The following is a 24739-nucleotide window of genomic DNA, read 5'->3' as shown; positions in this document are numbered from 1 at the left end:
TTTTTTTGTTTAAAAGGGCTCCATACATTACTCAAGTTTCAAAACATGGCCAACACAGCTGGCCATAAAACAAAAAGAGCATCATTCCCATCTGGTAGCAGACATCAAAATTTTGAACATAATCCCAAAACAGAAATTAATCTAATCCCAGACAATATACTAGTCAATTAAACTCCTATTTCAGAAATAGCAGACACAATAACTACCAAGCAATCTACCATGAAAACTCAATTCAAAGAATTATTTCCAATATAATAACTACTTTAGGTATATGTATCTACTGTAAAAACAAACAAACAGAACAAAACAAAAATGCAGCAATTTAAAAAAATGTTAATATTAGGGGATAAAATAATACTTGCAAAACAAAAATACTTTATAGTCTTTCAATTAAATATTTATATATGTGATTTTTTTCTATAATATATACTATTTTTTTTAATTATGTCATGTTAATCACCATACATTACATCATTAGTTTTTGATGTAGTGCTCCATGATTCATTTTTTGCATATAACACCCAGTGCTCCATGCAGTACGTGCCCTCTTTAATACCCATCACCAGGCTAACCCATCCTCCCACCCCCTCCCCTCTAGAACCCTCAGTGTGTTTCTCAGAGTCCATAGTCTCTCATGGTTCATCTCCCCCTCCGATTCCCCCCCTTCATTTTTCCCTTCCTGCTATCTTTTTTTTTTTTTTTTTAACATATAATGTATTATTTGTTTCAGAAGTACAGGTCTATGATAAGTAAACTTCTAAATCATAACATTATTTCTTTTCAAATCCTATTTTAATATAAAATGAAGATATTTTTAAATAAAAAGTTATGGTATTTTATGTAGTTCATTCACCCACAGAAACTTCTATTAAAGGCAGATAAACTAAACCATTTTTTCAGACAAGGAAAATAGCATTCAAAAATTAAAATGGGATTGGTATGAAAATATTAAACAATAAAAATAGGAAAAATACTCGGAAACAGAGTAATCAAGCTATATATAACATTGATCAAAGAACTAAACCAACTTAATGGAGTTCACATCATTTGCTTTTAGCACATCCTTCACTTTTTATACAATTTAAACCCTTTGACAAAAGTACACAATTTATTGTAACATTGTAGTGTCACCCTGGAAACCACCTAACCTTGAATCTCATGAATAAACCATGAATTAAGGTAGTTCTCAATAATGATATGCTCCAGACAGATGGGTACCATGAGACCCCATTTTATACTTTCATTCTTTTGGTAAATTCATACAGAAAATACTCTATCTTGTAAACTGTGTAAGACAGAGTACGGGATAGCATAAAGAGGCACACACTGGCTTAAGCCTCAGAAATTACTTCATTTCTGAGTATGTTTATTTCTAGAATAATTTTCAGTTTAAATCCCCTGATTTTAAATTTAAATCTCATGATTTCCTAATTTTAAATGCACCGAGGAAATTAACTGTAGCTGTGAGTCACACAGATGACTCCTTTAAGAAGACTTAATATCAAAAAAAGGAGAAAATCAAGTATTTTTTTAAAGTATAAATTTAAATTTTAAATTTTAATAATAGTTTTAATGTATGACGTTCTAATTACTTACTTTTGAAATAATTAATTTTTGAGTACAATTTTAAAGGACCTAACTATAGAAGTCACTAGAGCCTAATCTAAAAGAGGCCCATAGACATTACTCAAAATAATACTGGAAATGATTAAAGAAAGGTCCTCTTCTTAGGAGGGTCTTTCCCCATTATACCTATTTAGAACAGCTCATTAAACATCAATGGTATTCCTTTTCTTCAGATGCTTATTGTGATTTAAGTTGCAGATTCATCTTTCTAAAAGGAAATAAGGAACTAAATTCCAGCAAATTCCATTCTATCCTATTGTGATAGACTGAGTTTCATTAGCTTGCTGAAGTTGAATTCCCAATAACTTTAGAGGTTCCTGCTTTAGTAATCTTTGATTAAATGTAACACACAATTTATTCTTTTCTAAATCTGCATTAAAATATTTTTCTAAAGAAAATATCTAATGAATCCCTATTTTATACATGGCACCCATTCTCTAAAAACTGGAAAGCCATTACTACCAGGTAGTAAAGAACACAGCATTAAGAGCAAACCTGTATCAGGATAACATCAGACACTTCATCAATCACTTTAATGCACCATCTCATGTATCCCTTCAATAATCCTGTGTGGTACAAATTATTATTCTCTATAATTTACACTTGGTGACACATTAAGTAACATATTCAAGTTATCATTGGGGATCCTGTACTTATAATCAAGCCTTCTTGACTTCAAAGCTTGTGCATACATAACCTCTACTTCAGTGGCATAAAAGTAATTACAAATTTTCATGTGAAAAACTATAAAATTAATACCCATTTTATATAGGAAAAATAATTGCCCTTATATATTTTTTCAGTTAAAAAGAGAATATTTTTCTGTTTTGATTTCTAGCTGCTAAGAACAAATGGAAACTTTATTTTTTTTATATTTATCTTCTATCTAGTCACCTAACCCCATTCTCATATTAATTTTAATTACATCATAAAAAGAGTGTTTTCTCTGTCCTATTCCTATGTTTACATGGTACATTCCTTTATTTTAAAAATTTGATCCCATTCTTATTTAGACATTTTAGTAGAAATAAGTGCAAAATTCTATCAAATGTCTTTTTAGCATCTAATGGTATAATCAATTGAGCTACTAAAATATTTTTATTTATTTCCTCATACTAGGCTATCCTTATATTTCTTAAAAATTTCCTATTTTGTAGGGGTGCCTGGGTGGCTCAGTCGTTAAGTGTCTGCCTTTGGCTCAGGTCATGATCCCAGGGTCCTGGGATCAAGCCGCCAATAGGGCTCCCTGCTCTGCGGGAAGGGTGCTTCTCCCTCTCTCACTCCCCCTGTTTGAGTTCCCTCTCTCTCGCTGGGTCTCTGTCAAATAAATAAATAAAATCTTTAAAAAAAATTTCCTATTTTGTTATATATATGCTGATCTTTGAACATACTGCTGGATGGTACTTACTACATTTCATGAACTTTTTTTTTTGTTTTTTGGTGTTTTTTTTGTTGCATTTAAATTCAGAAATGATATAGAACCAACATTATCTTTTTGTAAAAAAAAGTTTTTAAAAATATCTTGAATTTTTAATGATAAAATTATGATTCTTCAAAAAATGATTGACGAGTTATCTTTTTCTATAGTTGAAATGGTAATTTAAATAACATTGTGATTATCAGTTCTTCAAATGTCTAATAATATTTAGCTATGCATCCATCTGTTCTGGTGCTTTTTGATAACAGATCTTCAAATAGCCTTCCAATATTTATATGGCTTATTCCAGTTTTCCAGTTCCTTCTGGATATACTGTGGTGATTTAAATTTTTCTAGGAACTTATTTCCTTCCTGTAGGTATGCATGTTTCATCAGAGTAGAGTTGCATGTAATAGTCTACTATGCTTCTTTTACCCTCTCTGTTCCTGGAATTATTTATGCTCTCTCATTCAAAATCCTATATATTTTTCTTTATATATTTTCCAAAATTTGTGTGTTGAGGATTGGTCATTTCAAAGAACAATCAAATTTTGAATTTATTTAATCACTTTAACTTTTATATTCTATTTTACTGATTCCAGTTTCCATTGTTAACTAAATTCTGTTCTAGTTTCTCTTGATGTTCTTTTTCTAAGTTCTTAAGACGAACACTTAGTTTTTTTTTGTTTTTGTTAATAAAAAAGACATTTAAGGGATGCCTGGGTGGCTCAGTCATCGAGTGTCTGCCTTCGGCTCGGGTCGTGGTCCCAGGGTCCAGGGATAGAGCCCACGTCCGGCTCCCTGCTCGGCGGGAAGCCTGCTTCTCTCTCTCCCACTCCCCCTGCTTGTGTTCCCTCTCTTGCTGTGTCTCTCTCTCTGCCAAATAAATAAATAAAATCTTTAAAAAAAAAAAAGACATTTAAAGCTAAAATTTTGTACTGAGCACAGTTTTTATTGGGTGTATATATTTTGTTAGGAAGACATTTTTTTCATTAACTCATATATACTTTGCATTTCCCTTTGGTTCTAAGAGTTATCTAAGAGTGTTTCCTAATTTCTACTATATTATTTTTTAGTTTTCTAATAAAATTGCCTAATCAGGTATTTTAGTTTTCTAATAAAACTTAGTATCACAGGATGTGGCCTATTAAAAATTTTTACTTTTTAGAATTTATAAAAAATTTGGGCATCTTGTTCAAGGACTAAACTTTCTAAGATAAATCCTTTCTCATTTGAAATTTCATGATTTCCATAATGTAAAAATTATCCAAAAAGGATCTTGCCATTTTGACATTGTAAGATAAATATGCAGCCTCATATACATTATGATTAAAATGAGATAGTTTTGCATATTTTAAATACTTATCAACAGTAAATTTCTAATGTCATTTTTCTTATGACAGTGAATTTTACTGAAAACCCTTAATTCCTGGTATTTATTTCATTACTTATCTATCCTTATCAGAAAACTAGGATGGTTATGAGCATATTGCATCACTGAATACCACTATGAACTTTATTCAATTCATAAAGGGGAGTGTGTGAGTGTGTGTGTGTGTGTGTGACGCAAATAGGGCCTTGATTTAGTTTTCTTTCTCAGTTGCACCTTTTTAAAAAAATGTTGAACAGGAGTTTGTAGCCAGTATTTTCTTATCTCTCCTTTCTGATTCATATGCCCTTCAAAGGTCAACAATCACATCAGTCCTAACATTAAGGCTTTATTCTAGGGGAGGGAATGCTTAGTCTTGATAGCAGAGCCATAATATTAGAGGAAATAATAGAGAAGCTTGTCTGAAAAGTCATGTTTTTGAAAGAATCTCTCTCTCTAAGTCAGGGTAGGAACACTGAAAAGAAAGATAAGCCATATAGATACCAGAAGATATTAAAGGGATACTAAGACTCATTACAGTGCTAAGTCACTGTGTGAAATTCAAGAAGGGTTTTACATATTCTACTGTATTAAATGAACAAATATGAATTAGACATTTAACTGTCCTAACTTTTAATAAATGTTTTTAATGCATTGCCTTTATCTGACAGAATTTAGGTACGTATATATGGAAAAAATAATTTTTAATTATAATCTTAGATACACTATTCTATAGATAAGAGAAATATGAGCAAAATACAAATACATGAAAATTTTAAGAAATGAAAGATAGTTTATGGGTAATATTTTGTTTTCCTATGCCAGATTCATTTATATCCTTCTCCTTGACTTATACAGTGTTGGATAACGGCTAACACAAGCCTGAATATATAGCCATCAAAAAACAGAAAAATGGAAACTATATTTAATCAATTATACCGGTCATTGTGTTTTAATTATTGTGTTTCATTTACTCTGTAAGATAAGGATTAAATTTAATATTGATATGTAACCTGAAGGTAAAATTCTGAGGCTAGAAAAAGACAGTCTGCTTTTAAATAGGCTGAAGGAACTACATTTCAGACCAAATTGACCTGACTCAAAAATATCTCCTAAGCCAATCTTTCTCAAGCTGTCTATGATGAAAAGCCATATTTTTGTTATTCCAATACATCATAAACCAAAGCACTATAAAATACAACAAAATGAATGATTCAAAAATTTAAAAAAATAAAAAATACAAGTCTAAAATTACTCGATTCAACATACATAAAATTATTCTGTAAAATGGTCATAAAAATTTAAAAGCACTTACTCTCAATTGCTGTGCTTACTGCAAACAAATAACAAACAATTCATGCATAGGCCTTAGTCTACAGACCATAATCCGAGTAGACAACATACTCCCATATCTAAGAGCCATTCAGGAATAAGTGTTTCTCAAAGAAATTTTCATAGAGCTAACAAGAATCATGATCAACTGAAAAATGTGCATAAATCTAATGAAACATTTCAACAATTACATACAAAGATATCCACTTCCTATACCCGAAAACTTGTGAATGTGTTATCTTCAATAACAAAGGGACTTCGCAGATGTGATTAGTTTAAAGATCTATAGAGGGAGAGATTATCTTAGAATATCTGGGTGGCTCCAATGTCATCACAAGGGTACTCATAAGAGAGAAGCCAGAGAGTTAGTCAGAGGAAGAGGTGAGATAGTAGAAGCTGAAGTCAGAGGCAGAGAGATGCGAAGGTGGTATGGTGCTGGCTTTAAAGGATGAAAGCACCACAACCAAGAAATGCAGGTACACACCAGATGCTGAAAAAGGAAAGGAATGCCCTCCTTAAGGAGCACAGTCCTACCAACACCTTGATTCTATGAGTTCTGACCTCTGAAACTACAGAATAATAAATCTGTGTTGTTTTAAGCTACTCAGGTTGTGGTCATTTGTTATAGTGGCAATTGGAAACATACAGATTTTAGTTCTTGGGAGTAGGGTGCTGCTATTACAAACACCTAAAAATGTGGAAGTAGCTTTGGAATTGATAACAGGCAGATGCTAGAAAAATTTAAAGAATTTTAACAGAAAAATCCAAGATTGCCTTGCACTGACTGTTAGTGAAAACAGGGATAATAAAGGCCTTGCTTGCAAGGACTCGGAAGTGAGGAGCATGGTAGAGGAAGCCTCTTACCATCTGAGAGGATATCTAAATCATTATAAAAAGACTGTAGAAACACAGGTGTTAAAGAGATGCTAGGGAAGGCTCAGAAAAAAATGAAGAACATGTTACTAGGAAATGGAAGAAAGAGTGACAGAAAGCTTGGATGGATTGTATCTTACAGTTATGTGGAAATCAGAATTGTACAGGATGAACTTGGATATTTAGTCAAGAAGTTTTCTAAGCACGGTGTTGAAGGAGTGCCCTGGTTTCTTCCTCCTGCTTATAGTAAAATGTGAGAAGAAAGAAATAAATTGAGAGAACTGTTAAGCTAAAAGAAACCAGGACTTGATGATTTGGAAAATTCCCAGCCTATGTAAATTGCAAAAGGCATAAAATTAGAAAACTCACTCTCGGGAAAGTACGCTCTGGAGAGAAAGCCAGTTGCATGTCTAGATAACCTTTGGCTTGTGCCTTGGAAGGACTGAAAGCTCAGAGTATTCAGTCATACAGAGTGCTTCTTTGAAGAGATTAGGCATGTAATTCATGGATGGCTTTGACCATTTCAGCAGAGGCCAAAAATGGAGATGGGATTATCTGGGAATGTTCTGTGAAGTAGCCTCTTTTCTAATAGCGTCAATCCTAGAAACAAATGGGAGAACCACAGGTTTCTTAAGAATGTTCTATCAGGGGGCGACTGGGTGGCTCAGTCAGTTAAGCATCTGCCCTCACTCAGGTCATGATCCCAGGGTCCTGGGATGGAACCCCGTGTCAGGGCCTGCTTCTCCCTCTCCTTCCTGATCATGTTCTCTCTCACTATCTCTGTTTCTGTCTCTCTCTCAAATAAATAAATAAAATCTAAAGAAAAAAAAAAAAAAAAGAATGTTATATCAGTAGAAACACTGCCAGTTGTTCCCAAGCTTTCCAGTGTAAGGGAATTTGCCCAGCTGGATTTCTAAATTGCTTGCGGAAGAATTGATAATCCTTTTTTTCCTTCCATCTTCTCCCTTTTTAGTGGGACTATCTGTACCTATTCTCTTATGCTGTGCATCTTATCCCAATGCATTCTGGGAACATATATATATTGTTTTCTAGTTTCACAGGTAACAGATGGAGAGGAATTTTGTTCAAGAATGGATTATAACCAGAACCTTACCTACACCTACTTTAGATGATTTAGATGAAAATATTTGGAATTTTTAAGCTGATGAAATTTTGATGAGATTTTGGACTTGAAATGATTCTATAATAGGTTGAGATTTTAGGGAATCTGGGGATGTGGTGAATGTGTTTTCCATGTAGAAAGGATGTGAATTTGGGGGTGGACAAAGGGCAGACTATGTTGAGCTGAATAATAGCCCCCAAAGATGTCCATGTCCCAATCACTGGAAACTGTGAATATGTTATCTTAAATGGCTGTGATTTGGTTAAGGATCTTAAGATTATTCTGGAGCATTTCAGTGGGCCCAATGTAATCAGAAGGTCCTTCTAAGAGGGAGGTGTGAGGAGAGAAGCAGAGGTCAGAGTCAGAGAGAGATTTGAAGATGCTACATTTCTGGCTTTGAATATGGAGGACGGGGTAGAAGAAGGCAAGTGGACTTCAGAAGATGCAAAAGACAAGGAAGGACATGCACTCTGCCAGAGCCTCTACAAGGAATGCAGCTCTGCCAACACCTTGACTTTAGGATTTCTGACCTCCAGAACCATAAGATAATACATTTGTGATGCTTTAAGACACTAAGTTTGTGGTAATTTGTTAGAGCAGCTATAGTAAACCAGTATGAAAAACCAGTAATTGAATTTAAATTTAAAAAAATAATAATGAAAAGAGGAAACAAAAAAGAAATTTCTACTTAATTTGGCATGATATTTCCCTAAAAATACACCATAAAAATCTTTAATTTTCACATTCCATGTATTTCTGAGTTTAATATAGCAAAGAATATATGTTGTAAGATACTAAAAATTAACTTTTAAAACTTAATTCTGAGAATTTTTTTTTCTGTTGACAGTCACCTGTGGAGATGTGGCAACTGTGACAACAAAAAAAATGGAACATTTCATTTTTCCAACATGATAAATTCTCCATTTTAAACTAAAGAAAAGTAATATACTTTGCTCTTAAATAGTCAATACAGTTCTTCCCACTGTGCATTAGCATCTGAAAGTGAGTGAGGAATGGTTTAGTTAGACTTGAATTCATTACTAGGAATGAGAGCCCCATTCACCAAGGCCCCTCTTTAATTATCTCATCAACCTAATTTCAAAAATCATATGATGAGTTTTTAAAAAGGCACTTCATATGCTATTGGGCAATAAAACTGTCCAGAGTTCAGGCAGTAACATATCTTCAGTATTTAGCATTATGGCATGATGTATTATTCACTCTTAGCGATTTCTAAGTTTTTTGAAGAGTCATGATATAATCACAATAGAAACATATACAAGTAACAAAGTGTTTCAAATCGTCCCTTACCTGTGTAACAAGTGGCTCCAAAAGCCTCTCCACTGTTAGTGTCCGTATTTCCAAACTTTTGGGGTCCCATTTTAAAATGATAGGTGAAGTTGCCGAAGTCATGCTCCCTATAGAAACACACATTACTGGTAAGAAATAATAATTACTGAAATAATCAGTTACCTTGGGGGTTCAAAATGAATAAGTCACCAAAACTCAGAACATAATTGAAGATTATATATCTTGTTGAAACTCATCAAATTAAAGATGGGGAAATCAGAACCAGAACTATGTAAGGCAGTGATGTTGGAATCACATTAAAAACTGGGAGCTCCTGAGGGCACCTATATATGTTAGACAAACTACTGGGATTCAACTGGTATGGAAATATTTTACTCACTCAATATTTAGTACATACATACATCTGCCAAATGCTGAGAAAGAGTTGGACCTTGACCCCAAGCAGTTTATGGTTTCAAGGTAGAGAGACCCAAGGTAGGCAACAATTATGCCTCAGTGTGACCCATTCTATGACCAAGGAAAGCAGAGGGCTATGGAAAAACTGAGAAAGGACACCAAAGTCAGTCTGGGAGACCAACCAAGACTTCCAGGAAGCACAGTAAATCCATCATGATCACCACATGAGGGACCTATGTCATAACAAAATCCTACTTTGTTTTCTTCACATCATAACTGACCACTGAGGATATTATACTCCCTGTGGCAGTTGAGTTTCATTCTCTTAAATAGGAAGGACATTTTGCAAACTGAGTGGTGATGGTTCTGAAACTTAGCTTGCTGCTATTTACATGCTCTCTGATTACTCACTGCATTTACATTCTTGTTCCATAAAATCAGTGTCTGATAAGGTTATTTATTTCATTCTAAAGCAATCCTCTCCTACCTAAGAAACACTGATGTGCGGGTAGCAGCCTCCCACATTATCAAGCACAAAATATGGCCCTGGCCTCAACAGAATAAATTACACATTCTATCAGGTGTGTGTTGTTCAGTGAGAAACTGACTGCTCTTTGCTGAATATATTTCAACAACTAACCACTGGACAAGCAACCTTAGAATGTACAAACTAAATCTGAATCATTTGCTTTAATACCACTATAAATCAAACTGTTCATAGCTTTTCTCTTCTTTTGAGTCAATGTCCGCACTCCATTCCATCCTTATAAATCAATGTAGATGATTATTTCTATTAGAATTAACAGTACAAAGAAGGTCTGTCACAATAGGCGCATGGCTCTTTACTGCACTGCTATGGCAAATAGACCCAACAAATTTGCTTTGGGGGGAAAAAAGGCAAAGACACAGTGTGCTGGTATTTTACCTCTCTCCAAATGCCATGTTTTAAATAAACCAAGCACAGCGATCCAACCATAGACAGATTTAGATTTGTGTTCCTTCACAACAACAATAGTTGGCACAGATAAGCTGCCTGTCCTCCAAAAACCTAAAAACATTTTACACATTTCCCATTCACACTACCAACTGCCAAATGGTAGCTCTGACATGCATGGAATTCTGCTGCTGGGCAGCATACCTTCTTGTGCTGTGGAAGGATGAAAATGCCAGATGCGTTGTGCATGCACACGATACCACTGTCCCTACTTCGGCCCGATCTACCTAAGTGATCTTGGCCCAGTACCTATGACACAGTTATTGCAAATTTCTGGGGAGGTTCTCTGAAAGCCTTTTTCAAGCTCTGATAGAATAATGAGTAGCAAAATAAATGATGATGTACAAGGAAGTCCTGTATGGAAGCTGGATAACTAGCAGCGAAGTCATTTTAACACAACAGTGAAAGGCACTAAGTGAGACTGTGTAGCGAACTGTCATTGTTACATGAACATGCTTCGCATATAAGCTGGGGGACCAAGGAAAGCATATAAAGTCTTTTATGGATGTTCCAGTGCAAAACTGTAAAGAAATGGCATTCAAAATATGCTGAGGTGAGAAACAAAAATGCTAGGACAATCACATCAGAGACACTAGCATGCAGCAGGCAGAAATGGGAAACACTGAACAAAGACCCCAAGCCAACTGTAAGCCAAGAAGCAGAGTTAGAGCCTTGAGTCCTAAAGGTCGCATAGTCCTTATAAATCTAGATATGAAAGGATAAGAGTTGCTGGGCAAAACACTTGACTTAATTTATTCTTTTGGGGATTAATCTTTTCAGCCACTTCTTGAGACACAGGTAAGATTCAAAAGCAAAAGGCAAGGAAAGGTTACATGGTATTAATTTGTTGAAGAGGAAAAACCTAGTCATAGAAACTTTCAGTGGTCTTTTTTCCAGCCATTAAGCTTTTGATATGGTTTGGACTGAAACTAGGAATTCTGCCCCTACCCTACAATATTTTCATAATTTGGTTTAATATCTAAATTAGCAAGGACTAAGCATGAGGGATAAGTAGTGCAAAATCTCTAGCTCATAGCCCAAGATGTTGATATGTAAGATTCTCATTGCATTGCGTATGAGGAGCATCCTAGCTTCAGGCTAGCTATTGAGCATGAGGTAGAAGAAGGTAAGAAGCTCCTCTGACTGCACTACCTGAGCTGGTATAATCCCTGCAATCTATTGTTTCTAGAAGAAGAGTTTGCGTCCTGCTATTTGGGACAAACACTTGATTGCTTTCTCCTATATGTACTAGCACTTGTATTACAAACATTTTCCCCATCAAAGCCCTTAGATTGCATAAACCAGAAAAAAAAAATGATTCTATTTTACATTAATGATCATAACCTTAGTCTTCTAGATTCAACTATTGATGATCTTCCCCTTCAATGCTAGTAAGGACAGATGATGGCAAAAAAGATAAAAAATAGTCAAATATCTTCTAGGGCACAGGATTGGGGCAACTGCAGTCAGTAGAAATGACAATGTGTGACCTCCATGACAAGCATACACAAGATGGCTAACTCCCAACCGAGAGTGTCATCCCACCTGTGCTTTCAATATTTATAAATTCAGAAGAGCAAAGAATACATAAGCTTTGAAGGTCGATCAAATGATTATTAGGTAAATAGTCATTCCCCCCCTCCATCCCTCACCTCCATGAAAAGAGGATACTTCCCCACTTCACTGATATTGGGCTTTGGGCAGTGGAATGTTAGGAAATATGATCTGAATAGACCTTTGAAATATGCTTGTGTGGTTAGACTCGTCCTCTTGTGCTACTGTCTGTGTACATGATGAGAGTCATGTATAGCCCACTGGTTCAAAAAGTAAGAAAGACATATGGAGCAAACTTGAATCCAAGCTGCAGCTGGAGCCCAAACCAGCTGAGCCAAGCCTGGTCAGACAGCTCCCAATCAAACCACAGAAACAGGATCAAGAATTAAATGCTTGCTATTGTATATCACTGAGATTCTGTCATTAACTATTATTCGACAATACCTAACAGAATGATAGCAAACAGACTTTTGTTTGAATCAAAGCCCTATAATTTATCAACAATGTGATGTTGTCCAAATTAAGTGATTTGGTAATTCTTCCTGAGTCTCAGTTTCCTCAAATGAAAAACCAGGATAAGTGTTTTATAGGGTTATTGTGAGGATTAAATAATTTAGTAGATAGAAAACATTTCTGGAAATATTACTACTGTTTTTATTCTCCAAACTTTAAGTATATTATTCTGGCAATTTTTTTTTTTTTTATCTCTAGGAGGAATAGGGAAGCACCCACTAAAAATAAAGATCCAGATTGACACTCCTCTGAGTGGAACAACCAAATTGACTCAAATGAGAAAGCCAGAGAACAAATCAAGTGTTTAGTCCCACCCACCTGCCTTCTATCTTTCCAAGGATGGAATGACACATTGTCTCAAATCCACACTACATATCTGTACAATTAATGTAGTCTGTTTTGCTCCTAAAAGAGATTCTATGTAAAGCAAATACATTTTTTCAATCTTTAAACTCAAAGGAAAAAAAAAAAAAACATTTATTTTACTTGCTATTGGTAAGGAGACTTAGAACATTGACTGGACACAGTGAAAGAATAAAAAACAGGCATTGTAACAAAAGACAGCAACATTGTCTTCTTCCATACATCATGATTTTATAAGCCCAAAAACAAGCTCTTAGCAATTTATTTAATCTCTGAGAAGATTTTCTTCTTGAACAGTATCAAAATATCAAACTGTATATCCATGAAAGGTGCCAACATGGTCTGTAGGGTAGTATCTTACATAATATCAGACTCTCTCCATGGGGGTAAAGAAGAATCATGGACCAGGATGCTAGCAACCATTTGTCACTCACAACAGAAAAAGCAAAACCTGACAAAAAGAAAAGCCAGAGTAAAACGAGGTCACTTATAAACAGCCAAGGGTCAAGTGCCTTGTTTCTTTGGACCATGTCCTGATAGAAAATTCCTCAAAGTCACCTATTCCAGGGAATGAGCCTTCATATGACAAATATGTTAATGGAGTATATAATTCACCACAGAGATTTCCCTTTCCAGGCATTCCTGGAAAATGTCTTTTGAACTCTCTGCCTCACCTTCCCAAGTCCTCACCATGCCTTCCACTGTTCTTTTGCAAAGCAGTCCAGGATGCTTTCCAGGTGCCTGGGAGGCCACCCACACCTGCCTTCCCTCCATAGGGCTCCAGCTTCAGATTCTCTTCACAAATCTTTCTCTTCACCAACACTAAGCACCACTGCCAAAAAACTCTGTGAGGCTTTATTCGATGATAAGCTAACTTTGGTTGACAGGCAAATTCAGAAGAAGTTAATGACTAATAGTGGGGTTTATTCACCTATTCCACACCTATGATATTGAGTCAATTACTTAACCTAAGCTTCAGTTTCATTGCTGTAAAATAAGGATGGTAATACTCTGAAATACTTCATGAATTTGTTCTGGAAATCAACCAAATAATTGCATATGCAAAAAGTGCTGGTTTTACTTCTTTGCATGTTGTCTGTGTGAGTGTCCAGATCAAGACGTCCATTGAGGTGGGGACCCATGGAGATCCTGTAAGGCAAGATGGTTATAAACAAAGCTTTGTTAAGAAAGTAAAATATATTTAAAAAGAAAAAAGAAAGAAAGTAAAAGATACGAAAAGGAGATAATTTTCTAAATTTCTTCAGCATTTCAAGAATCAAGCCTAGCAGGGCCTGGGTGGCTCAGTTGTTAAGCGTCTGCCTTTGGCTCAGGTCATGATCCCAGGGTCCTGGGATCAGGCCCCACATCGGGCTCTCTGCTCAGCGGGAAGCTTGCTTCTCCCTCTCCCACTCTCCCTGCTTGTGTTCCCTCTCTCGCTGTGTCTCTCTCTGTCAAATAAATAAATAAAATCTTCAAAAAAAAAAAAAAGAATCAAGCCTAGAAACACTGAATCATAATGTTACTTTCATGAGTAATAACAATACTGGCTAATGACCTCGCATTATCATTATCACCCATTTATACATAGGGAAACAAAGGTATAAAGTAGTTAAGAAACTTATCCAAGGTCACAAAATTTGTACCTAAATTGCCTGGATTTAGCATCTGTGCTTACAACTACTATGTCTTACTGCTTCTAAAGAAGAATTCCTAGGATAAGTTTAATGCCAGCACCACTATCGGACTTCTGAACTAGGGAGGAAGATGGAATATGGACAGAAATGGAAAAACTAGGAGCTAGCCTCTCCGGAGGACAAGAGGAGGAGGGGAAGAAGAGGGACAAAAAGGAATGCTACATAAGGGAGACACAAAAGGCAGGTGCCCTGATCCACATGTGGAGCCCACGGAAAGTGTGGCTGCACTTTCCAGTGAGACAAAGCTGGTCCTGAGTTCGGTTTCCTCCAGATACCTTTGGTTCCTTGAGGCAAGAATGGGATGAACACAATGAGGCTGGCCCAGCTAGTGAGCAACATAACACCCTGGCAAAGCCAAGAGAAAGACCCTGCGATGAGTCATACCCAGTAAACAGAATTTTGACCCCCATGACCTTGGTCTCCTTGTGTTCCACTTGTGAACAGGTTACATTACATGATAAAGGGGACTCTGCTGATATAATTAAGGTCATTAATCACTGAATCTTAAAATAGGGAGATGATCCTATATTTATTTAAGTGGGCCCAATGTAAAGCTGAGCCCTTAAAAACAGCATTCTCCTGGCAATGGGTAGAAAAGGAAGTCACAGAGATGTAGCAGACCAGAATGTAGGTGAAGCAGGTGGGGCAGAAGAGGATGGGGAGGTGCGGCAAAAGGATGTCACATGGGGCAGAAGAGGATGGCAGAAGGATTCAACCCACTGTTGCTAGACGTAGCCATATAGAAAACAGGAAGAGGAATATGGGTAGATTTTGAGAGCCAGGAGCTAAGAGTGGGCTCTGGCTGAAAGCCAGCAAAGAAATGAGACCTCAGTACTACAGCCACCAGGTATTGAATTTGGCCAAAACCCTGAATAAAATTTGAAGTGGATTCTTCCCCAGCACCTCCAATAAGGAACACAGCCCTTCAACACCTTGGTTTCAGTCTTGTGAAAGACTGAAAGACCTCTAAGCAGAGGACCCAGCCAAGTCCACCTGGGCTTCTATCCTTCAGAGACTATGAGATAATAAATTTGTGTTGTTTTCAGTTGTTATGTTTGCGGTACGTTTTTAAGGCAGCAACAGGTGGCTCTCAGATTTGTGTGTGATCACAATTACCTGACATACACAAACTGCTGGGACCTATCCAGAGAGTTTCAGATTCATCAGGTCTGGGGCGGGACTGAGAATTTGCATTTGGGGGGTGTGCATTTTTAATAAGTTGTAACAAATTTCCAGATGAGGCTGATGCTACTGGTTCAGGAATCACACTTTGAGAACCACTGTTGTAAACAGACCATAACCATGCATTCCAGCAGGGGAGCAGGGATCAGGAACACATGGGATAGCTCTGTGGAGACCCAAAGACCAGTAATAATACCACTTCTGTTATTATTACAATTACCACTCTAATCGTTGTTATTATACCTTTCTAAAAGGCATTTACACTTTTTAGGGGATCCAATGCCTTGAAATGATTCTTAACAGGAAAGTAGAATGTCATATTTAAATCACATGTGGTTTTTCAAACCACACGTGAACCAACCCCCAATCTCCCAAAAAGTTCCAATAGTTTCCCCCAGGAGACACCTTTTCTTCTTAGAATCACAGCCATTGTAGTGGTCATTGTGAAGAATGTGAAGTAACAGTAGGAGAGAGTCACCCCCCTCAGTTCACCAGAAGCAGAAATGAAGGTCAACCAATACTTGCTTAATAGAGAATAAATGTTTCTAAAGAAATGGTGTTCCTAAATAATTTGAATTATTTGAGGGCTATAAAAATGTCACTCATATGTGGAACATAAGGAATAGCACAGAGGACCATAGGGGAATGGAGGGAAAACTGAATGGGAAGAAATCAGAGAGGGAGACAAACCGTGAGAGACTCTTGACTCTGGGAACCAAACTGAGGGTTGCAGAAGGGAGGGGGTGGGGGGATGGCGCAACCAGGTGATGGGTATTGAGGAGGGCACGTGCTATGATGAGCACTGGGTGTTATATGCAACTAATGAATCGTTGAACACTACATCAAAAACTAAAGATGTACTATATGTTGGCTTACTTAATATTAAAAAAAAAAGTCTCCCAAATATTGTATCTGAAACACAACAGTAGTTCTAATTTTCTGTTGTTAATAAAAATACCCCCAATATCTAGGTACCCTATTGTAAGAGGGGCTATTTTTTTTTTTCTGGAGTTGAGGACAACATGTGTGTATGTAAATATCACAGGCAAGAGTAGAAGGTAAGAAACAAAGACAGGGAAGGATACTGAAGGGTATCAAAGGGTTATTTGATAACCCTTCAAATCTCCCTAGAAAGTAGTGTTGGGGTTAATGTAGTGCATGAAATCAGCCATAATACCTGGCTTGGTAAATTATAACTCGAGGCCACTGGGGGCAGGGAAGGTTTCAAAGAAGGGCGTAGGCCTTTGGAATGCCTAGGCCTGCAGGACCACTCTAGCCTAGGAATGCCGGAGGGAGTTGCCTTCCCCCAAAGCTTTCTTAGCCCAAACAGTCGCCCTGTGATCTAAGAGATGTATGCATTGCCCCCTAGGCTATGTTTAGCAGAACTGGTAGAACACGCAGATTAGCATATCGTTATCTTTCCGGTAAACAGATCCTCCTAGTTCCAGTAAGACCCCTTGTCACACATCATGTGCTTGAGAAACAGTGATAAAGATTTATGATTATCCTGAAGGACCAATAAAGGCAGGAGCAAAGAAGAGCACAGGCTCTTCATCTGTGAGTGTTGAGACCCTTGCCTTCTCCTCTCTTTCACAATAAAGTTTGGAGTCATCTTTCATCTGTCGGTACAGGGATTCCTGGCCATTCCTGGAAAAGTAGAAGTCATACTGATTCCCTCCAAAATATACTCTGCTGCAATGGAACCAGGTTCAAATGGCGGCAGGGGAGAGTGGTATTGGGCACTCTTCCTGTGGTATCTGGTGTAGAAATAGCCTGGCCTAATGGTTTAGCTATGGTAAAGTCTTGCTTCTTATTTTTTCTCCATTAACTTTGATCAGAGTAAGCTCATTTCCTCTTATTTTGACTGCAAAGAGGCAGCATATTGACCATCGCTGTCCTCTACATAATAACCATTCAAAGCCCTGGCTCAGTGAACTGAGAGATGACCCACGATGCAAATCACAGGTGCAATTATAGGATCTATCACCATTTGTATTCAAAATTGAAGTGATATGTAATTTCCAACTGTTCTTCCCTATATGCAGTTATCTAGGGGGTGGGGCAGTTAGCTCTGCGGCTGTTAAAGCAAAGTTTAACACTACACTTCAGTATTACAATATCTGCAAGACCTTTATTTATGGTTAAGTCCATACTTCTTTTTTTTTTTTTTTAAGATTATTTATTTATTTGACAGAGAGAGAGACAGCGAGAGAGGGAACACAAGCAGGGGGAGTGGGAGAGGGAGAAGCAGGTTTCCCGCCGAGCAGGGAGCCCGCAATGCGGGGCTGGATCCGAGGACCCCAGGATCATGACCTGAGCAGAAGGCAGATGCTTAACGACTGAGCCACCCAGGCGCCCCAGTAAGTCCATACTTCTTAACAAAACATTTAACAAAAGAAATGCTATGGAACAAAAATATCATTCTAATGCTTTCAAAAGGCTGTAATAACACTTCATGTCTAAGCATAAATGCCTACTAAAAGATACCTTAACATTTTTTGAAAATACTATTATATTCTCTTCAGAGTCTGTTATTTCTTCTACTCAAATAAACAAAACTTCACTGAAAAACAATATATGAAGAAAGCTCCACAGCCTCAAGGCTTTCAGAATGACAAGTTTAGACTAATAATATATAGCCTATAGCCTGCTGATTAAAAAAGAAATAACCATGCCCATATCTTACTGAAATGGGTTTTTATATGTACAAAAGCATACTCATAAAATTTAAAACTATGTGCCAACTTAACAGAAATTCACTCCTCCTGGAGTATGCTAATAGAAAGTCAGTACTTTGAAATTTAAAATGAAAACTCGTATCTGTCAAATTCATTTCCTTATTTTCACTGCATTCATAGTCCCATCATTTAAATTCATTGTGGAGCAAAAAGAAACTCAATCTACTCCTAAATTATGGCTTGTTTTCCATTTGGGTGTAAAAATACGTGACATGCAGGTAGGCACTGCTTACTCTGTATGCTCTGTTGGATTTCCAAAGTCCCAACAAGGATTAAGTTTTTCTAAACAAAATACACTTGACCAAAGGGAAACATTTTTCTACCTATTATCATTCAGCAATGATATAATTCAGATTTGGGAAGTAGATTCCAAACACTGAGAATAAGACTATTAATATTTTAGATATTTTGAGGAAGTATTTTTATATAGTCCAAAAGTAACTTCAAATTATTTAATAGAAACACAGCTTCTTTGGCAATTAATTTATTCTATGTCCTTCTAACCTCCTATAAATTAGAATTCCAGATGCAATGATTATATAACTCTTACCTTCACCAGAATCTCAACATTTCATATTCAGACTAGAGCAAAATAACCACCAAACTGCTCTTTTAATCTTCAGTCACTTTAATATAATTCAGTCCAAACTAATCATCTGATACACTTCTTTTCTAAGAGACCAAAATGACTGCTTCATTCTCTTCCCCAGGAATTTGCAAGTCTTCCTTGTAGCATGGCTTGGCACTCCCACTTTCTGACCACAGTCTATCGGATCTTATTTCTTTAACAAAAATCTGTATCCATCAGGTTTGGACCACATTATGACGCCTGGTTCGTGCCACTTCCCAAAGCCCCCACCTCTTTCTCATCATCCAGCATGCAAATATTAACAACCTCCCACTTCATTTTTTCCCAAAACCCTAAACTGCTACTGGGTTTGCAGTCAGTAACAGAAGAGCTTACTGTTTTCTAAAGTGGCTCATTGTTTAAAAATGGACATTAGTTTTTACATCATGCACTTGGTTATAAACTCATTAGGGCACAAATCAAGTTTTTTACTTCTTCCCTTTTTTTTATTTAATTTATTTTTAGAGAGAGAGAGAATGAATGGGAGGGGCAGAGGGAAAGGGAGAGAGAATCCCAAGCAAACTCCATGCTGAGCAGAGTCTGATGTGAAGCTCGATCCCAGAACCCTGAGATCACAACCTGAGCTGAAACCAAGAGTCAGACGCTTAACCGACCTTTCCACCCAGATGCCCCCTACTTCTTTTCTATCATCTGTAGAATAAGTAGGGTGTTAGGTCTATGGCCTTCAAAAATGTTTGATTAGGTATGCACATATAATATAAGATTCAGATAATTATCTTTTTTTTCAAATTTTTATCATTTTTTTAATCTTTTCAATAGTGGAGTCCATTTCCTAGATAGTAATAGATTTAAAAATATCTTTTAGACACAGTTTTATAGAGATATTCTTTGCTCGGTACTTCCTAGCAACCTAAAACAAGAAAGATTTTGGTATTGTTTAGAAAACATAATTTATATTCAGGATTCTTTGACTTTACATATTTAAAAAATAATATAGTTTCAGTGCTTATTTTAACTGTAGCGCTGGTTTTTAGTTATTATGTTTTAAAACTGGGTTTCATTTTTGTTTAAGAAAAATCTTGGGGCTTCCTTCATCAAACTAGTGAGGTGTGCTTTGATATTTCATTCGCTGCCAAGTTCCACTGGAGGAATTTTTTGCAAAGGACTGTACAAGCCCTACAGGTGGGATCACAGTATCTTTTAGGAAGTCTTTCTTCTCTTCACGAGCCCAAACTGCCTTTTGCCCCCAAGGCCCTGTGACTTGGCCTTTTTCTGAATTCCACTGTATTCCATCTAATCAGAATGCCTACTACACAATATTTAATTTGAATACAAATTGCCTGTGCTGTTGTCTATTTGTTTTATATAAGTTTTTGTCCTCTCTAATACATTCAGGGACAAGGACTCTGCCCCTTTCATAATGATTAGCACAGCATTGCTTATTTAGGCAAAAGGTTATGAGGATTCGTGGAATTGATTCTGCAACTTCAAGTCTCACAATCACACACGAAAGAGGACTATACCTAAATTATAATACTAATACTCTTATGCAGGGTTTTTCGACTGAGAACACATCACTTTAGATGCCACTTGTCTGAAAGCAAGGTGTTTCAGACCTGCTTAATGCTCACTGGTGAGGTGAGCATTGCTCTGCCTCATCAGATTGCAAAAACAGAAACCGTTCCTCAAGGGAGGAGTGCTCAGAGATGAACTCAGCTGAGGATGAGCATCTCTAAGACCATTATCTTCCCATTTCAACAGCGCACTTGGATCAGGTGATAGAGAGGTAACCAACAGCACCTCTAATTTTTGTACATACCGATGGATTAATATTGAATAGTCTGTGCAACAGAAAAATGGGGAAATAATCAATTCCTTTTTGATTTGCTGCCAGAAAAGTGCTCGAAACAAAAATGCGCCAGATTATGAAAAAGCATCCAGCAACTCTAGGATAGTCAAGAAAACAAAGTAATCATAACATTAAGATATGATATAAAAAAATAAATGCAGGTAAGAGCTTAGGTAAGAGCTATTTTAAATTAAGTGATTATAAGAATACTTAATTAGTACTCAAGGACTTGTATTTTTTAAGTAAGCTCTAGTGAGTTACTACATTTTATTTTAAACGTCAAAGTTAAATCTGCAAGTGTGCTGGTGAGTTAATAAGGAATTAAGTTGCAGAAACTCAGAAATTAGCGAAGCCTTCTACCCCTGCCTCTTTCAGTCTCCCAAGTGGAAGTGGCTTATTCACCAGGTCTAATGTAAATAGAGAGTGTTGTGCATCCAGTGGGAACTGTCATAAATCGGAGGTTATTCTTCTGCATTGTTATCCTTGCCCCTTTCTATTGAATTGTCAGTCTTGAAAAGTCGTAACACATACAACAATCATATTTGCTTAGAATTCTTTTGTGGCAAGGGTTGATAGCTGAGCACCTGTGGTACTCAGCATATATGCCCCCTGATAAATCACCTTGTTACACTTGTTGATAAAATCATATGTGAAAAACAGATACAATAAACCAGGTTTCCTTCTGGTCAGAAGCATAACTATGTGCTTACGAACCAAAAAATACCTCAGGTGATATGCTTTTGTAAATACAGAAATAAAATGTACAATGGCATTTAGGAAATGCATATGGGTTTCTGTTAAGTCTGCACATTGCAAGGTAGTAATTCTTCCCATTTAGTTCCTAATTTCACAACAGCAAAGATTTCATTGAAAACTCCTGGCCACTGGCCAAAGGTTATTATCATTATTTATAGCTTTATGTTCCGATCATCAAATCCTGGGCTGCTGGACTGAATGGGAGCCCTTGATCACTGGGAGAGACAAGATGTGTGCGAGAGAGCAATGTGTGAGGTCACCAGGACATGCTGAGCAGCTGTAATTCAGGTACTTCACATATACCATTTTACACTGTCTCAGTTCTCTGAGGTCAATATGATCACATCCCCATTTTACAGATAAGGGCACTAAAGCACAAGGTGTTCAGTCATTTTCCCGAGGTTAATAGAATTTAACCAAGATTTGTTCCAAATCTGTGGGGTTTTTTTTTTCCCAACATGCAATGCAACTTCCCTAGGTTAAATACTTTACTTTTCAGGTAGTTAAGTCTCAGGGGGCAGACAAGTTAAGAAAATATATCTTCAGGTAGCTTCCCAGAAATATAGGGATAATAAATCCCAAATAGATTATAAAAGGTAACTAAAACATTTGGGGGATGTTCCTGACCTTTCAGTTTGTCAGAGAAAACAAGACCTTTCTAACATTCATCTCTCGGCACCACTCTCAGGATACAAGTGAACTGATGATGGATATGATCCAATATGGCAGTTCTTTGTTTCATGCATGATCCAAAAGTCTTCAGCAAATAACTGAATACATGTGAGTATAAGCCATTTCATTCCAAGGTGACCAGAATTACCTCAGGTAACCATCTGCAAGCTATTCAACATCTTTTTCCACTCTCATCTCCTTCCCAATTGCCTTATTATAAGATGGGGCTTGTTTCCGCCTTCCTACCTACATCTCATCTTTTACTGCCTTCTAAGGCATCCATCACTCCGTGAATTACAACCTCTCCTTTGTATCCTCAATTTATCCCCTTTTTCTGGTTCCCTCAAGTCAGTGAAAAGTCTTATCCAAGCAAAAAACAAAAACAAAACCCTCTCAAACCAGAAATCAAACAAAAACACCCCTTTCCATCCTCTTCCTCTCTTGGCATTCTGTACTTCCTGTCCCTTTACAGCCTGGCTTCTGGAAAGGGTGGTCTAGGATGCTTTTTCCGTTTTCTCACTACCTACCCATTCCCCATCCCACAACAATCTGGCTACTGCCCTCACCATTCCACTGAAATTAGCCTTGCAAAGTTACAAATGATCTTCTAGTTGCTTAATTCAATGGACAACATGTGCTTCTCCAGCTTATATACTAAAATTGGAAAGATGTGGAGAAGATTATCATGGTCTCTGGGCAAGAATGATAAGCAAATTCATGCAGTGCTTCATATTTTTATAGTAGGAACTCATTTTGTTATATATAGACATATCTGGATATAGAGAATATATTTGCATATAGAAAAAGTCTGGAAAGATATACATCAAAATTTTAGCAGTAGTTATGCTGGGCGATGGGATTTAGGGCAATTCTTAAATTATACATAATTTATATATATATATATATATATATATGTTTTCACCATACATATGTGTGTATATATACATATATATTTCAACTTACATAATGATTAGATATTTCTTATCTAAATAAAAATAAATATATCACCTCAAAAGATCTAGTGATCCCTTTTCAGTTCTTACCTTATTGGACCTCTCAGCAGTGTTTAATAGGATTATTACTCTTCTCTTTCCTTGGCTTCAAGAATACCACTCTCCCCTGCTCTTTCTCTACCCTCTTGGCATCTTGTTCTTAGTCTCTCCCTTTTCTACACACAGTCTCGGGGTGGCCTCATTCATGTCAGGGGCTTACATGACGCTGAAAACTCCCAACTCTATTTCTCTAGCTCAGGATTCCTGCCTGAGTTCCAACCACCTATATGCAATCAATTACTAGGTTTCCAGACACTTCAAAGTGAACTCATTCTCCCCCTGCCAAATTGGTCCAACTCCTATAGTCATATGTCAGTGAACAGAACCACCATCTACCAAGCCCTGTCAAAAATGAAGTCATTTTTTATTCCTTTCCTTTTTCTTACCTCCTGTATCAAAAAGCTCAAGTCTAAAATAGTTCTATCTCCCATATTTCACAAACATCACTTCTTTTTTCCTCTATCCCACTGTCTTAATCAAGGCTCTCATCATTTCTTCTTTAGATCATTGAAACAGCCTCTTGACTGTCATATTGCCCTTAGTCTTAGCCCCCTCAAATCCCTCCTCGGTTCTTCAGCCTTTGTGGTTTTTCCAAAATACAAATTACATCATGTCACTCTGGGTTGAAAAGCCTGTGATGACTCCCATTGCCTAAGGATAAAGTTCCAATTATACATATTGTCCTCCAGTATAGACTTATTACTCAGCAACCATCTTCAGTCTTTCTGAACTCTAGATTTGGTGAACTGCTAGCTATTCTCCAAACATTCCATATTCTCTGACACCTCTAAGCCTTTGCTCATGCAAAAAAGCTCCTTCCCTGTTTTCTTAACTTGATTTAGTCTCAGTTATCCTTTGAGACTCAACTCAGGCTTCGTTTCTTGATGTGCTCAGACCCACACTTGCTCTCAGAGCACATTTGCTTCCCTCTACTGGGCTATAAATCACACTCTACTTTAATTGTTCACTCATTTGTCTCTTTCACAGTAGAATGTTTAGCTCCTTGAGGCAAGGATTGTGAATTTAGTATTTTTTTGAATATACACATAAGTAAATGATTGGCATACAAAAGGCAACCACTTCCCAGCTGATGTGATGAGGAGGAGATACAAAACAAGGTCTCTTGAACAAATTTACCCATGAGATACTACAATGTCATTCTTCAAAAGTCACTAAAGTAAACATAAGTACATCTAATGGTATTTGTTCAACCCCTATACTGACAGCTTAAAGAGCTCAAAATTCAGGAAGAGCTCCAGGAAAAAAATTCAGAACTTGAATTACAGCCATTCTTACTGACAAGCATAAGGTCTTTTAAGCTGGCACTTTGCTGCAG

At 36.9% G+C, this 24739-nt stretch overlaps 1 protein-coding gene and 1 non-coding gene across 2 annotated transcripts in view; one reads left to right on the top strand and one right to left on the bottom strand.

Annotated features, from left to right (window-relative positions):
* Nucleotides 1-24739, bottom strand: part of LOC102749407 (catenin alpha-2-like) — a 307303-nt gene that overhangs the window by 168382 nt on the left and 114182 nt on the right. Inside the window, exon 3 of the mRNA XM_081797288.1 lies at nt 9052-9158. Within this exon, the coding sequence (XP_081653414.1) occupies nt 9052-9158 (107 nt within the window). The remainder of the gene's footprint in view (nt 1-9051; nt 9159-24739) is intronic.
* Nucleotides 22986-23088, top strand: LOC115940927 (U6 spliceosomal RNA). Its single transcript, XR_004075653.1, has one exon. It is a non-coding gene; the product is annotated as a U6 spliceosomal RNA (small nuclear RNA).

This window comes from Leptonychotes weddellii, chromosome 10, assembly GCF_054177405.1.
Source record: "Leptonychotes weddellii isolate Sample4059 chromosome 10, ASM5417740v2, whole genome shotgun sequence".
Lineage (NCBI taxonomy): Eukaryota > Metazoa > Chordata > Mammalia > Carnivora > Phocidae > Leptonychotes > Leptonychotes weddellii.
Note: the sequence above shows the minus strand (reverse complement) of the source record. Positions and strands in the feature narration are given on the sequence as shown.